This window comes from Manis pentadactyla, chromosome 1, assembly GCF_030020395.1.
Source record: "Manis pentadactyla isolate mManPen7 chromosome 1, mManPen7.hap1, whole genome shotgun sequence".
NCBI classification, from domain to species: domain Eukaryota; kingdom Metazoa; phylum Chordata; class Mammalia; order Pholidota; family Manidae; genus Manis; species Manis pentadactyla.
The window spans coordinates 5,327,750-5,343,742 of record NC_080019.1 but is presented as its reverse complement, the minus strand read 5'-3'; the positions used below and the strand labels follow the sequence as shown (position 1 = coordinate 5,343,742).

Here is a 15,993-nt window from a genome sequence, read left to right as displayed (position 1 = left end):
AGTGTGTGTGTGTTGGGGAGGGGGGCATGGCATGTAAGAGGGGTGGATAAAATTCAGTCCGTAACACTCAATAAAGGGGTTTTAGAGAAAATCTTCAACTTCTCAGAGGCCATCTCTCTCTGCCTATTTTATTTATTTATTTAAGTTTTTCTTAAGGTACTATTGATATACACTCTTACGAAGGTATCACATGAAAAAACAATGTAGGTACTACATGCCTATTTTTTTTTAAAACTTAGTTTTAAAACCCCACTACTAGACCAGATGCTGTGAAAGTATTTTGAGTAATAGATTGCTATTTGTATCTAGAAGAATATACCTATGTACTCTTGCACATGTGCCTATATTTATGTGAAAATATGATATATATATGTATGTGTGTATGTGTGTGTGTGTGTGTGTGTGTGTATGTATAAATGTTTTCCCTTAATTTATATTTACCTTTCTAACTCATGAGATCAGATAAGCATGAAATGCTAGGCATAAGCTGGGGCAAAGACAGTGCCTGTAAGTCAACATCTTATCAGAAAAGTGGGGTCCAGCTTACAGGAGGGGACAGGATAGGGAGGCTCTACAGACCTGGTGGGCTGGTGCCACTGCACCCACTGTGACTCGTAGGAAAGGAGAGAAAAATACCACATTTTTTAAGAGAAGTGTTGGCTTAGAAACATCAGGGGAAGTGGGGGGGAGGAGGCGGCCAGGGTCAGCCCAGGACGGGCTCGGTAGGTGTCAGCTGGTGCAATGTGGGGACGAGGGCCGAGGCCGGGGGGCCGGAGATGGCCCAGGCGTGCCCGAGAGCTGGAGGTGGCCACCCACTGGTTGCTGCCCAGTTGGGGGGGGAGTCAATAGGGAGAGATGAGTAGGGTTTGTGGGCGAAGGTCAGATAAGACGTGTCGATCCTGACTGTGGGGGCCACGAAATTAAGAAGTAGGCCTGGCTCCCCACAGATGAAGGCTGGGCTGGGGGCACCGATTCAGGAGCTTTCCTCATGGCACGGTGGTCAGTCACTTAGCAGGTGGAAAGATGGGCAGTACAATGGAAACTTGAAGAAAGTCTTGTATTTAAGGGACAAGAGAAAGAGAAGCCAATGAGAAATCAACAGATTCTAGGAAAGGTTTATCTCATGAGCTGGAGTTTCATGATAATTGACATTGTGGAAAAACTGGTATTTAATATTAGATTTCAGTGGCCCTAGCCATTCAGTAAATATTTCTGTCTCCTAAACTCTAGGCTTGGGAATACAAGGCTAAAGACAAGAAACCCCTATATGAAAAGGCGGAGGCCAGCTTATTGCAGTAGTGTTAAGAGCGTTTCAGTAGGTTTGGGAAAGTGCTGTTCATGAGGGTGGGGGGGACAAGTGGCTGCCCACCTTGTTCAGAAGTTCCAGTACAGTCCTGATTTCAAGCATTGCAATTCAACGAATAGTAGAGGCTTGTTAGGTGGCATATAAGCGCTGTGCCAAGTGTTAGTGTAAACATGATCTCTGACCTTAATTTAAGGGTTCGCAGTGAGGCAGGGACAGAGGAGAGAACGCCAGGATGAGAGTAACCACTGAAGACCATCGGAGTACGGAGACCCGGGGGAAATGAAGACCATTGGAATAAGAACAAATGAGGTTCTTTGTTCAGAGCTTGCAAAAGCAAGGGTGTCCGCTGAGTGTCACTTCTCATTTGCATTTGGCAGACTCAGAGGCCGGCCAGGAGAGGGAACTTCATGGTGAAGACAAGGCAGGCCTCAGGTGTGCTCTGACTGGAGGGGAGGGGAGCTGGAGCAGGGCAAAGTGTAGAGAAGCCATTTAACCAAGTCCTGACCATACCGGGCCTATGGCTGCAGAGGTTATAGGTCAGAGTTCTGCTGTTGTCTGTGGCCTGGCCATTGTCCAGTGGTAAATGCAGTGTCTGCTTGGGCACTGAGCTCAGACCCGGGGAGCTGCATTAGGCTCTAGTCATGTCCCTAATAAATAGCACTGTCACATTGGCCTTGTCTGTTGGGTAAGACATTTCCTTGGGCCCTCGAGGTTTTTCCAGCAGGTTTAAGAATCAAATTGACATATGAGACAGATTAATAGAAAAAAAAACAAAGAATTACATACGTAAGGGGCAGCCATAGACAAGGATTCTGAAGAAAGGGGGAGTGAGGTATATAGGACATGCTGACAAGGAGATAGTGGAGGGGTGGGCTGCAGCTTCAAGAGAAGAGGGAAGCAATCCACAGGATGATGAAAAGAGACTGTTTGGTAAACGAAATGCAGAAACAATGAGGCTCAGAAAAATTTTAACAGACTTTCTCACATTTCTTCCTGTCCGCCCCGAGTTTATATTATAATCTAGCTCTCTATGGCAATAGCTCTCCTCCTGTCAGTTCCTCCGTCTAAATTATTTTTATGGGGTAGGACGTCCAAGTGTCTGGGGCCTTGGTGGTTTTCAGCTCAGAATTATCTGCATGCCACGATGGCACACCCTGGAGCAGCCTGCCCGTGGTTCCTGCGTCTGTCTCTTCCTCTGGTCTGGTGTCTCTGGAAGCTCCTCGGGGTGGAACCATGTCTTGCTCATCTTTGTTGTTTCCAGGGTCTGCCACGTAGTCAGTGTTCAGTGGATGTTTGTTGAATGTAAAGAACAGAAAAAGGAGAGGCCAGGGAGCTTCAGAAAATGATTCCTGAAGAAGGGGATTCCGCCTGAGCTGTGACGGGTAAGCTGGGTGAAGAGCAGGAAGGCATTGGGGCAGGTGACGTGCTCTGGCCAGCGCGCCCGGGGAGTGAAGTGCCCTGGCCTGTGTGGGATCCGAAGTGCTGCAGGGCTGGGTCAGGGCTTGGGAGGGGGAAGTGACTGGTGGAGGCCACCATGGAAACTGGGAGGGGGGGACGCAGGTGCCAAATGATGAGGGAGCTTTTATTCTATGCCAGAATCCTTAATTTTATCTTGAAAGGCATTTCCTTGGAGGAATTTAAAATTGAAGGATTGTAGGCAAGAGAGCAACATAGTCAAGCGGATGTTTTAGGTAAATTACTCAAGCTGTCACGTGGGAACGGATGCAAAGAGAGATCAAACTCAAAATTGGGAGAAAAGGTGGGGCTTAACCCAAGATGGGGCAGAGAAGCAAGATTAAAATGCGACATTCGTTTTTTAGGTGCTGTGAATTGATGACTTCAAAAAAGTAGGGAGAGAAAGGGTGGGGAGAGGGAGAGAGGATTTAGGGATGGTAATTTGGAGTTACTATTAGGCATCTGGGAGGCTGTTAGTGCCAGTCACGGAAGGAGCAGGTTCTCTGGGAAAGAGGACGGGCACGTTACGTTTGCACTGTTTGGGGGACATCAGAGAGGAGGTGTCCCAGGTGCGGCCCAATTCAGAGTATTCCCTGGGCACCTAGCATGTGCCGGGCACTACTCTAGATGCTTTGGGGTGTGTTAGGGAACGAAACAAAGATCGGTCATCACTGAGCTGACATTCTATGGCAAGGGGAAATGCGCACCGAACCTCCAGAGTAAACTGGGCTGGGCTCTCCGGTGTCGGCACACAGACCGGCAGCTGGGGAATGGGGCTCACCCGCTCCGCAGCCGCGCGCGGACCCCGCACAGGCGGGGCGCGGCCGCGAGCCGAGCGCGTCGCCGAGGAGCCAGCGTGGCCGGCAGGACAAATACGACGACTACCCGCGTAGAGGGCTTATAAGCAGGACCGTTGGTCTTTACAGGTGCCGGGCGCCGGCCCGCAGGCTTGGAGCGTTGAGGCTCGGTCCCCCGCGCTCGGAGCGAGCAGAAGAAAACGAAGGGATGCCTCGCGAGGAGCACCAATCCCGTTCGCCCGCCTACTACTTCCGCTCCAGTCAGCTCCCACGGAGTGGTCGTCACGCCAGACTCATCCCGCAGCCGATTGGCCGGCGTCTTCCTGGTGCGAGTGGCTCTGGCCAATCAGCGCCAGTCAGCCCACCCCGCGAGCCCAAGGGAAGCGGCGCGAGAGCCAGAGGCTTGTTGACGTGGGCGGGAACAGGGCGGGGCGCGCCGCGCTGGGCCCGCCCCCTCTCCGCCCTCCGCCCTGCCTCCGCTTCATCCTTGTAGTGGCGGCTGCTGCCAGCCCGAGGCATTTGCAGGGTGAAGCCCGAGCCCCGCTAACCACCGCCAGCATGGAGTTTGTGAAGTGCTTGGGGCACCCCGAGGAGTTCTACAACCTGTTACGCTTCAAGATGGGGGGCCGGCGGAAGGTGATTCCCAAGATGGACCAGGTGGGCCGAGCATCCCTGCATCCCAGCGGGGGCGGGAAGGCTGCGCGCAGCAGCGGGCGGCCGGTCTGGCCTGCCGGGTAGGAACGGAAGGCCAAGGGCGCAGCAACCCGGTGCCCAACGCCCCAGGAGCCCTTCGCCCTGCGGGCAGCACACCCCAGCCGGTCTGGCGGCCCTACCGCCCAGCCTGGCTCCATTGTCCTCAACACCCCTTCCCCAGGTTGTCTTGGTGCTTAAAATGTTTTTGCCCGTTCAAGACGCTGGTGTTCAGGTAGTTGAGCATCATATGTTCGCGAGCAGTGATGTTTATCTGCGTTCTAATAGGTTAGCTACAGAGCTGAGATTACATGAGCAAATTACATGGGAAAGGATCTAATTTTGTGGACGTAATAAATCATGCACCTATTGCCACGTGAACACCGATTCCGGAATGAAACCTTGCTCACCCTTCCAGTTTGTGGTTGAACCACTTCGTCCATAAGATTCTCTCTTTCCTGCAAGTCTGATCAGTCTCTGCTTCCTCAGCTTTTCGTGAGCACGTATTTCGTCTTCCGCGTTCTTACCAGTTATCTGTATGTCAGTTGATCAGCTACGCCGTTGGCTTCCTGAAGGCCGGACCTGGTTTTGTTCATATTACATCTGCTTCATTCCTGTCCCCTCTGTTAAATGAATGCTTGCAAAGGTATTTATTCCAACCAGGAAGTTATTTTTAAGTGATTACTGAATTAATAGAGACACTCAGTTGAATCAGTGCGTTATATCAGGAAATTTAAATTCTTTTCCCAATGGAAATATCATAGTTAAATGCTGTTTTTTGTTTAAATGTACTTAATTGGTGTTCTTTTCTAAAACACTTTAGTTTTCCATCAGAAAAAAAATTCTTTCCCTTTGTCTCATAACTCCAAATCCTTCTCATTCTTCAAGCCGAGCTTCAGTGAGTGCTGCCACTGATGACGTTCGGCAGACATTTATCAAACCCCTGTGCCAGGCATTATGCTGGGTACAGCTGGGATGGCATGTATAGACAAACAAGATGCTCCAAGAGCTCACCATCCTGTCAGGTCGATAACGCATTATGAAACTTGATAGAAAACCTAGGAAGGGACCGTAGTGAGATGCTTTTTCATGTTACCTGGGAATCGCCCTCAACCATTTTTTCTAGTACTATTTTACCTTATATCAGACCCATAGTCCCATATTATAGTTCATTGTGTATTGCTTTTATGTTCCCAAAGTCTCAGGTACCTTTAGTGACCAAAGGGTGCACTACCCTCAAGAAACCACCAGGTTTTTAAACAAGATAAACTTAAGTAAATGGGACAAAATGTGTGAATGCCATTAAGGAAATTCAGAGAAGGGAAAAATCATTCTGGCCAGGCAGGGGATTAATCTTTTTGAGGATGCATAAGGGAAATAGATTTAAATTGTTCCTGTCTGTTGCTCAATAAATGTGTGTTTAATTAGAGATTCTTACTAAGAGTTCTTGAACCTTTCCTGAATTATTTGCAATATTTGTGTTATTGTACCCTTGTGTGTTTGGAGCCAGGAGTAGTGTCCATTATGATCAGATTCCTCCAGGGATCTGCGACCTAAGACAAATACTAATAATCCACTTTGTGCACTCTCCTGACCACCTCCTGTGACAGTACCTCCCTGCTCCTGGAGACCGCCCGCTCCGCCTCCATACAGCTCCGGGTTTCAGATGTTCCCTTCTCAGTGAGCTGGACTTTGAGTCTTTGTTTTCTCCTGTGACCCAAGAGTCCAGTCCTTGCTTTGTAGTATAATACTTGTGAAGTATTTTAAGAGAATTCTCATAATTTCTCTAAGAATACTGACATACAAGCCAGTTGTTCTCTGTGCGTCCTTTAGTTACTTACTATATATTACTCTTCAAAATGTTTACCAATCCGGTCTCTTTACCTTTCAAATCTAGTGTCCAAAACTGAATAGTACTCTTTAGGTGTGGTCTGGTCATTTCAGAACTTAAAATTCCTTTCTTATGGATGCTGTATTTCTAATTAACATAGCTTAAGATTGCTTTAACTTTAAAAATTGTATTTTAACTATAAAATTTTTCAAGCAAATAGAAATATCCTGAAAATACTATATAACAAACCATTTTGTATCTCCAAGATTAACTATATATTAAGTTTTCACTGTATTTGCTTTTTTCCTTAAGAAGTCCGGTGTCCAGATACAACTAATGCAGTGTCCTTTTCCAAAACTGTCTCATCCTCCGCCTACATCTGTATTCATTGACTTTTTTAAGTTGTCTCATCATGCTGTGGACTTAGAATTGTGGTCAGTCCAGATTGCCGACTGTCCTGGTTTAGGACCTAGCCTTTGATCTTGATGCATGCTGAAAGGCTTTTTAAATCTAGATCTGTACCTTTTAGATAAAGGGTGTCATAATAATAGCCAACATTTATTGAGCTCTTACTTTGTGCTGAGCACTATTTTAAACACTTCCTTACGTCCATTATTTAAACCTTCCAGTAACCCTATGAGGAAGCTGCTATCACTTTTCCTGTTTTATAGATAAACAGAGGCACAGACAGGTTAATTAATTGCCTGAGGTTCCACAGGTGTTCTGGCCCAGCCTGTCTTTGACCCTGGCAGTTCGACCCCACTGCTCTCTGCCTTAACCTCACCTTGCTGCTTCTTGGTAAGGCGATGGGCCATGGAGACAACTTAAGCAGAGGATTATCCAGATTCAGCTAAAAGTTGAACACACCTTTGTGTATGACACACAGTGGAAAAGTGGACATTCACTCTTGTGGAAAGCATAGTACAAAAGTAGATGCCAAGTACTCTTCAAGTACATTTCAATTTCAGGAAGTTTTAGTGAAGTAGGAAAGTTTTGGAGCAAAACGTTTTCAGACAAGTGCTTTGCAAGGTGTAGGGCCTTGAAGAGATACTTGATTTAGGTTGGTGGGAAGGACGCTCAGTGGGAAAAGGTGGTGTGAGCCAAGCCATGTAGGTAGGACTGAGTACAATGTGTGTGGAACAGTAAGAAAGCCAATCTGGGTAAAACTGAAGAATAAGTAATAAGTAAGCTGGAAGTATAAAGTTCAGTAAGTCTGTGTGGGAATCCAGAAGCTGAACTGTATTCAGTAAAGCAGGTAATGATTTAAGCAGAACATAATGAAACCAGTGTTTTTGGAAGACAAATTTGGCAGGAGAATGGGGTAGGAAGGAGATGATACTGTGAGTTAGTAATCAGATTAGTAAGAGTAGTAATGGGTTACGTTTGCCAGGCACTGTGCTAAGCTCTTCAAGTCTCTTACCTCAGTGTATCAGTCAGCTTTCACTGAGTAACAAACAGTCCCCAAACTGAGTGGCTTCATTATGGAGGTTGGTTGCCCAACAGTGTGAGTGTACTACTAAGCTACACACTTGAAATGGGATATTTCACCACAATGAAAAAAAATGTATTGACTTAAAGTAACAGCTGTTATTTGGGTCACAATTTTCTAACAGTTTTCTGGGAGGGCAGGGGAGTTCTGGTATCAGCTTGGCTGATACCTACTGGGCTTGCCTAACTGGCTGGTCTTGTTGTGGCAGACCATGGGGTGACTAGCAGGCTGTAGGCTGGAAGTATCTGGGGAGACAGGGCCATAAGTCTCGTCACGCAGTAGGCCAGCCCTGAGACTGCACATAGGAACTGCGAAGAGTGCCAACCTCAGGGGCGAGCACATTTCAAGCCTCTGCTTGAGGCATGTTGCTTTGAGGCATTCAGCCAAAAAAAAGTCACGAGGAGAGCTCAGATTTAAGGAGGTGGGGGAGACCTCCCATGTCCTGAGGAAAAGAGCCACAAAATTTGGTGAACCATTTGGTAACTTGCCATACTTAGTCCATCTTGACAACAGCCCTGAAGAGAGAAGGACTATTTATTACTGCCATTTTACAGATGAGGAAACGGTAGGCCGAAAGTATTTAACTTTTTTGCAGAGTCACACAGCTTCCAAGTGGTGGTTCAGAGATGTCCAACCGAGGTTAGTCTAAATAGCTCCAGGCTCCCAGTTAGGTAACAAACACAGGCTTTGGCCAGACAGCTGATCAGATCCCAGCACTGTGGTCACATATGCTCGTGGCACATCCCAAGCGCTCTATGATTTCTAGTTCCTTCCGCCCCTTCCTAGTTCGGCTGTATATTAACTCTTCCCATCCCTCCTTCTACAAACATGTGACCATCAGTTGCAAGCCAGCTCTTATTCTGGGTGCTGGAGATAAAATGGTGAATAGGTGAAGAGCTTGCTTTTTTGAACCTAACATTATAGAGGAACAGAAAGAATGGAAAAAAAAAAACTCCAAATATACTCCAAAAAAACCTCCAAGTATTTCAGGTGGAGATGAGTACTACAAACAAAAATAATAGCAGGGTGAGGAGGGGTCTGTGAGCATCTGAAGCTGGGGGACCCAATCTGTAGGGTCGCGATGTGGGCCCAGAGATTGGCTGCCCTGGGTCTCACTTCCCTCTCAGGTGAGTCCGGTTTCCTCTAAAGAGGGGAACTGAGGCCTCTGTGAGGAGGTAGGAGAAGGAGTTTTCAGTGTAGGCTTTGGAATATTTTTTAAAGTGAGACTTGATTATTTCCTCTTCTAGCGCTAAGATTTGAGGAACAATACAGCTCATTGTTTTGTTAGTTACAGTTTTTTCTGAGCCCTTCTTAAATTCTCCCAAGCCACTTTTAAACAATAGTTGAAAAGAGAAAGTATAGGAAAACACATTTTCCTTAATATTAGTTTCTTTCTTAAGTAACAAAAAAGCTGGGGAAAGAATTTACACTTGGCTGATATTGAGGACTGATTATTTCTGTCACAGAAAGATTTAGCTGTAGGAATTCAGGGTTTGGTAAACTTCATTTATAGTGAATTTTTAGGAGCATTTCAGTAAATCTGAGCATATACTGCTACCTGCAAGTTGGGTGACATTACTCAAAGGGCTCCCAGTGGAAAAAGTAGGCATTTTGTAGTCATACAGACCTGGCTTCCATCAGGTCAAAACCCTTTTATTGGCATTAAAACCTTAAGCCTGTTGGTCTAAATTGTGACTCTGAAAGCTGAATAACATTTGGTAACTTAACCTCCAAGTGGTAGTTTCTTCAACTGTAAAATAAGGATCAGATCACAATCCCTTAATCACAATTTTCCAACTCCAAAATGGTCTGAAAGCAAAGAGTTTTTAAAATAAATCTGGCCCAAAGTCATTTGGTAGCAAAACCTGCCCTGAATTGATCCCTCTTAGTGTAACTATTCAGATGTTTGCTGAGGACCTATTAATAATCAGTCGTGGTGTGCAATGCCCAAGACTGTGTGTGTATTTTATTGCCTGTTTACTAAAACACTAAAAATTCTGAATCCTGCTGCACATCTGGCTGTGACAATTGCCGGTGAATTGTAGATCTGTAATACCTTCTCACAAGTCTACCTGTGTGGGGGTTAAAGGTAATGTTTCTGTTGTACTTGACATATAGTAGCTACCCAGTAAATACTAGTTCATTGTCCTCATTGTAATTTTTTAAGTTACTGATGTTGTTAGACAGATTCAGTTCCCAGGCTTGTGGGGTTTCACTCCTGTGGGGAGCCTGTGTTCCTGGAAGTCGTGTTGCAAGGCTGTGGGGAGGGCTGGTGGCTGTCTGTCCGCTCGAGGCTGGGGCCCTGGCCATGGGGTCGGTCCTGTGCTCCCGGCCACTGCACTCTTCCCCTCAAGGGCCTTCATCCCTATTTTCTCTCACCTGAGAGGTCTCGGGAGCCCACCTGATCTCAGACAGGCCGCAGGAGCTTTAGCTTTACTGTTCTTCTGGTTCATGGGAGTCAAGCAGTGGACATGTAGTGTGTTTAATGGTCTCGTCTTCCTACGGCTTCCTGGTAACTTGAGGAAATTACTGTTAAAGGGCGAGGCACTGAAACAACTAGGTGGCAGGAAAAAGCAGAGGAGAGGAAGGTGGCAGGGAGCTGAGGCATCGGCCTCGCCCCCTTGTCGGAATGGGGGAGGTGTGCTGGAAAGCAGGGGAGTGTTCTTGCAGCCTGTCGCTCTTCAGAACCAGAGCTGTAGAACCTGCGTTTATTGAATCTATGGTTAGATAGACATCGGCCTCAAAACGAGGTGTAGCTGAGGATGAAAGCATCCGGCAGTGCAGCGAAAGGAGTCCTTGAGGCCTCACGACAGGTGATGTGAAGGGCGGGCATGGAGCTCCGTCATCGCCGTTGCTCTCTCACGGTGAAGTCTTGCCTCTCCACATTTGAGAGGGAAGGAGTAGGTGAATCCTTTTTAAATACTCTGAATGTATTCGTTCATTCATCAGAACTTTGTTGAGTATTTTAATATGCCAGACACTGTACTGATTTCACTAATACGTGGTGCTCAGTCAACACTAATTTAAACTAATAATTTTTTATTGAACCTAGCAATGAAATGAAATTCTTGTAATTTTTTTTTACAACACCAGCAAAAGGTTCTTCATTAAACATGTTTAAGAGTAGAGGTTCACCTGACATAAAAGAAACTATAATCCTGGGATTCAATAACTGTAATCAATTTTTAAGAGTAATCAGGTGAGTTCAATTTAACTGTCATGTTAAGACAATCTTGAATTCTCTGGATTTTCTTCAGCTTGAAGCTTTCATATCTTCAGATGACCAGGGAGTTGGTTACACTGGGTATTTCATCCAAATGGAAACATCCCTGTTCTTGAAGGTCTGTTACTGTCTTTATGGCTCTAGCATCCTTGATCAAGTACATCCTGAAGGATACAGAGAGGAGTTTACTAGTTTAAGCCCTAATCACACAGTTCACTGATTAGTTTTTCTTAAAAATATTTGAGCTTTCTTTGGGAATCCCTTTCACGGAAAGCTTTGCAAGGGATGACGCTCCAATTCTGATGTTACTGAGGTCAGTCTGGTGGTTTAGCTGCAGGATATTTTGCCATTGTGACCACTCAAGATTTACTTTCTTCTTTGACCATGTAATATGCACCTTTGGTAGGAAATACAAATAAAAAGAACAGTTCACCTGGGCCCCACCAGGGTCCAAGGTTCACTGTTAACATTCCAGAGTCACTAGAGGATTTCCTACCAGTGGCTCTGCCATGCGTATATATTTTAACCCTTTTCCTGTTGTTAGATATGCAAACATTTCCTGTTTCTCAAAGTGGGGGGCCCTGGATGGGTGGGGGAACTTCTCTATTAAAAAAAATAGACAAATAACTGCAGTTGTTTCTCATAGGCTTGCATTGAAAATGCGGCTTTTTTTTTTTCCTAATGGAAAAACAGATTTTGTTTTCCTTAGGAAAGAGGAACGTTTGCGACTCAAGAAGCGGCTCCTGACGGCGGCTCACTAATGAGAAAGGGAAAGACCATCAGAAATCTTAAGGGAAATAGCTAGCTTTCCAGACGATAGAAGAGGTTTAACAAGTGTTAATGAAAAAACAGAGCTGGACAGTAGTTAAAACGTATTTTATTCAGAAAAGCTATTGTAGTAGGGGAAGAGAGACCTCAGTATAGAACAGGGTTCAATTCTGAATACAACCGGTAAGAGCGGGGATTTGGAGCCGCAGAGACGGTCGGTCTGTGGGAAATTACTAAGCAGCAGCACCTGGGGCAGGTGGCATTTTGGCTAAAATACCCAACAGGATTCTTGCTGGAGCCCAGGGCAGTTGGCTGTGGGGGACAAGGGACCTGCTCAGATAGTGAAGGCGATCAGACACAGGCGCTGGGGGTCTGGCCAAACCAAGGGAGCGGGATTCGTGGTAAAATTAGGCGATGCGAAGAGGTGGAGGAAGTGGAGGTTCCGTCACCGGGAGGGGCAGCAAGCTTCTGCGAAGCGGGCTGGGGTCCCCGGGCAGCCCGAGTTCTGGGGAACAGGGGCGCGGAGGGGGAGGCGCGGAGCCCACGTGGGGCGGCCCCCCTCCCGCCCAGTAGGGTGGAGGGAGAGCCGGGCCCGCCCCCCGGTGGGCGCCTCCCAGATCCGCTCGGGTCCGCAGGAGAAGCGACCCCCGCCCCGAGCCGCCCATGGCCGCCGCGGCGTGCGGCAGCAAGGCCATGTCCCTCTTCAAGCGGACCCTGGTGCTGAGCCCCGCCGCGGCGCCCCGGGGCTCGGGCCCGGGCGCCCCGCGCGGCTGCGCCCCGCCCGCCGCCGCCTGGCCCTGCAAGGACTGGCCGCGGGGCCCCTCGGCCGGCCGCCGGCCCCACTGCTGCCGCGGCCCGCCCGCCACCGCCGTGTGTCTGCCCTGCCCGCAGGACTCGCTCAGCAGCGGCCTGAAGACCTGCTTCAAGTATCTGAACGAGACCAGCCGCAGTTTCGCGGCCGTGATCGAGGCGCTGGAGGGGGAAATTCGGTGAGTGTTGACGCAGCACCTCCGACTTGGGGGTGGAGGCGCTCCCAGGGGCGTCTGGGTCCGGGGAAGAAGGGCGTGTGCGCGCGCCCCTCACGTTGCCTGGGGCTTGGCCAGAGCGGCCCTCGGCGCGGGGAGGAAGGGCTTCCGAGGTGGGGTTTACTCTAGAATGCCCTTCCAGCCCCAGGGAACGGCGTCCCTGCAGACGGTGTCCCTGCAGGCCGGCCTCCCGCGGGGAAGCGGAGGGCGGGGGAGGGGGTTGTGTGTTCAGTGCTGGCAGCCGGACCTGCAGTGTTTGCCCTCACTTAGGCCCTTGGCATGTCTAGCAGATTGGGTTAAATCTTTTGAAGTTCCCTCTGTGCAGATTGCATACGTGGATTTAGACCAGTTGCTCTTATGTATAGTAGTACTTAGAAGTTATTGTGTCTTTTGACTTCATTTTTTATCTGCCAAAATATTAGTTCCGGCTGCACATTTGCTCTGTTGGCCTTTGTACAGTTGTTGTCTTTGGGCAAATGTAGCTCATTCTGGGAGTTGTAGTGACATGAGCTTGTAGGTTTTTTATTCATTTTTTATGTGAATTACAGAAGTCCTTTGTTTCCATCTGAGGTGTTTCCTGAAGAACGAGAGGGCTGGGCTATCCCTTCCTAGTTTTGTAGAGGTAAAGGGTGTAAGAGGATTTAGAAAATGGCCTGACATAAATGAGATATTATTTTAAAGTAAATCTGTTCGGATATTTGCTCCAGCATATTAACAGCTGTTCTTTTCTTACAGCCATGCAGTCTGCATATTTTATCTGGTCCTCCGAGCTCTGGACACTCTGGAAGATGACATGACCATCAGCACAGATGAAAAGGTCCAGCTGCTACACAACTTTCACTCCTACCTTTATGAGCCCGACTGGCGGTTCCTGGAGAGCAAGGAGAAGGACCGGCAGGTGCTGGAGGACTTCCCCACGGTAGTGCAGTCATACCTCTCTCCTGCGTGGTCGCGGTGTGCTGTCAGGCAGCCCTCATGCAGCAGGGCACGGGGCAGCAGGCAGGCTCAGGGCCACACTTGCCGTGTGGCAGTAAGAGCCCCAGTGGCCCGCACCTGAGGCCTGGTGCTTAGTTACCCAGTGGGTCTGGGCCGCTGCCAGAGGGAGATGGTAACAGTTCTTTGCCTCACAGTATTGTGAGGTTTAAAGGAGTTATCAACACAGGTAAAGCTCTTGGAACAGTGTTAGCTGCTGCCGTTATCCCTAGTATGTACGAAGGCCAGGGTTTCTGTCCTCCTGTGGAAAGATGCACTCGAATTCCAGTGTTGTGGAAGGTGGGCACTTCAGCTAGTGCACAAAACCTGCTGCCTACGTACTGCAGCCCAAGTGTGTGTGTAGCGCTGCTGGTTTCTTGAGTGCCCTCTGCCTGTAGCACAGACAAGCTGCTCATTACGGCAGCAGCTGTGGGCTGGGGAGGTGCTTGGCAGCCAGCGTGAAGCCTGAGAGGCAGGATGGTCCTCTGCCACTTAAAGCTGTGTGATCCTGGACCAGTTCCTTAACTTCTCTGTGCCTCATTTGTAAAGTTAGAACTGAGAGGATTGAATAAGCTCATACATATCAAGTACTTAACCTGGCAGAAACCAAGTATTTTATAAATATTAGGCAGTCTATTTTGTCGGACTTCAATGGGTTATAATTGACATCTTGAGCTTTGGAAAACTAGCTCCTCCTTTTCTGGAATTTGCATCTCTTATCACACAAGTGATTCTTGCATATCTTATAAATAAAGCTTTGATTTAGTAAAATTTCACGTCCTCTAATAGCCTAAAGAAGCCCTTCTTTTTGTACACAGTTGCCCGAATTTTTAGGGAAGAATAGTTCTTAAGTGGCTATTACTTTTGAAAGAAATCTATATTCCTGAGTGGGGGGTATGGGGGAACCCACCCATTACACAAGAATGTTTGAAAAGGGCTCCTTCAGAGCAAGGCTGTTCAATTTACTGAGGTCACACCTTCAGTGTCAAAGCCAGAAATAAAATTCAGTATAAACCAGAAGAAAAAGTCTGAAAAATAATCAGGTGGAGTTGATACCGTGCAGTACAATACAGAAGAAGAAAGGGAATCTGCGAGGAATGAGTGAGTGAGGAGTTAGAGCTCTTGGACGGGGACTGTTCCAGGGCAGAGACCCCGCGGAGCCCCCTCCGGGCGCGGAGGGGCATTTCCTCTGCCTGGGATTCGTGGCCCTTCATGGGTGACTTTTGGAGCTGCTGAAGGAGAGGAAGTCTGCAGACAGGGCTGCACCCAAGTGGGATGGAAGTGTAGTCTCACTCTAAGAAATTACCGGCATATTCTAGCTGGAACCTCCAAAAACAAAAACAACTTCCCTTACAGAGATGGGGGTCCCCAGGGCTGTGGGAGTGCCTGCCCAGAGCTTATGCGGCTCCCCTTCCTGACCACATTCTGGGTGTGTGGAGTTCTTCGCCCCTGATTTCACTGAGCCACATAGGGGTCTGCGGTCTGTGTCCTCAGGCCCGTCTCCCCAGCGAGGACCATGCCCTGAGGGGCAGCTCCGGGGACAGTGCTCAGAGGGCTGGAGTGAAGCTTGGCCCAAGTCCTAACACCCTAACACCCACGTGTGAGACCGTCTCCCGGCGCTGGGGGCTGCGCGTCAGCGGGTCTCTGCCCTGCTGCATTCTCAGCAGCACTCTGAGGAACCAAGAATTTTAAATTCACACCTGAATCATTCAGGTTGTTATGAAGTATATGTTAGTCAAAACAGTACAATAGACATAGTTTATTTGACAAGTTACTAGCTTGGTTGATAACTCTTAAAATTTTGAGCCATGTGGTATGTGGGCCTCCATTTGTGGTCTTGACCCAGGCCCCAGGGAATTTAGGGGTAAGCCTGGACAGAGTTCTGACCGGAGGAGCTCTTCCTTGATACATAGTCTGTGCATTGAGCTTGAACCTGGTGCTTCGTGCTCAGACGGTCATTAGTTGCTGTCACTGAAAGTCAGGCTTTCTAGAACTCTGATTGTGCATTATGGATTAGACCAGAGGATATCTTTTGTACCTGGTACTAGTGGAAACTAGTAGTCTTAGAGATCTGCCTCTAAACATAGTTTAAGGAATAATGCAGTATCATTTTTAAATAATAGTGTATACTTATTGAGCTTCGATTTAGTTATGAAATATATTTAATTATCAATTTATATTAATGTAGTTTTAACATGTATGTGATGCACTCTTCTCCACAGTTAGTACAGGTGAGGAAACTGAGGCACAGGAACTTAAGTACCTTGCTCGAAACCACCCGTGCAGTGAGGTGGCAGAACAGGACCCAACTCCTAAAGGTCTGGTTCCAGAATCTGTGCTCAGTCACTGGCATACTTTACGCTCCCCCCTTAAAAAAAATGGCTAAAAACAGAAGTTTGCATGCAGGTGAAGGTAGAATCACCCAGTGTCTTGGTCA

At 47.7% G+C, this 15,993-nt stretch overlaps 1 protein-coding gene across 3 annotated transcripts in view; it reads left to right on the top strand.

Moving 5' to 3' along the window:
* Positions 1-4,026: 4,026 nt before the first annotated feature.
* Positions 4,027-15,993, top strand: part of FDFT1 (farnesyl-diphosphate farnesyltransferase 1) — a 31,045-nt gene continuing 19,078 nt past the window's right edge. The window contains exons 1-3 of one of the 3 annotated variants that reach the window (XM_036889014.2): positions 4,027-4,215; positions 12,451-12,548; positions 13,320-13,503. In XM_036889014.2, coding sequence (XP_036744909.1) covers positions 4,117-4,215; positions 12,451-12,548; positions 13,320-13,503 — 381 coding nt within the window. In that variant the 5' untranslated portion in view covers positions 4,027-4,116. Of the gene's footprint in view, positions 4,216-12,130; positions 12,549-13,319; positions 13,504-15,993 lie in introns of those variants that run through there. The other 2 variants (XM_036889013.2, XM_036889012.2) reach the window with 2 other exon arrangements.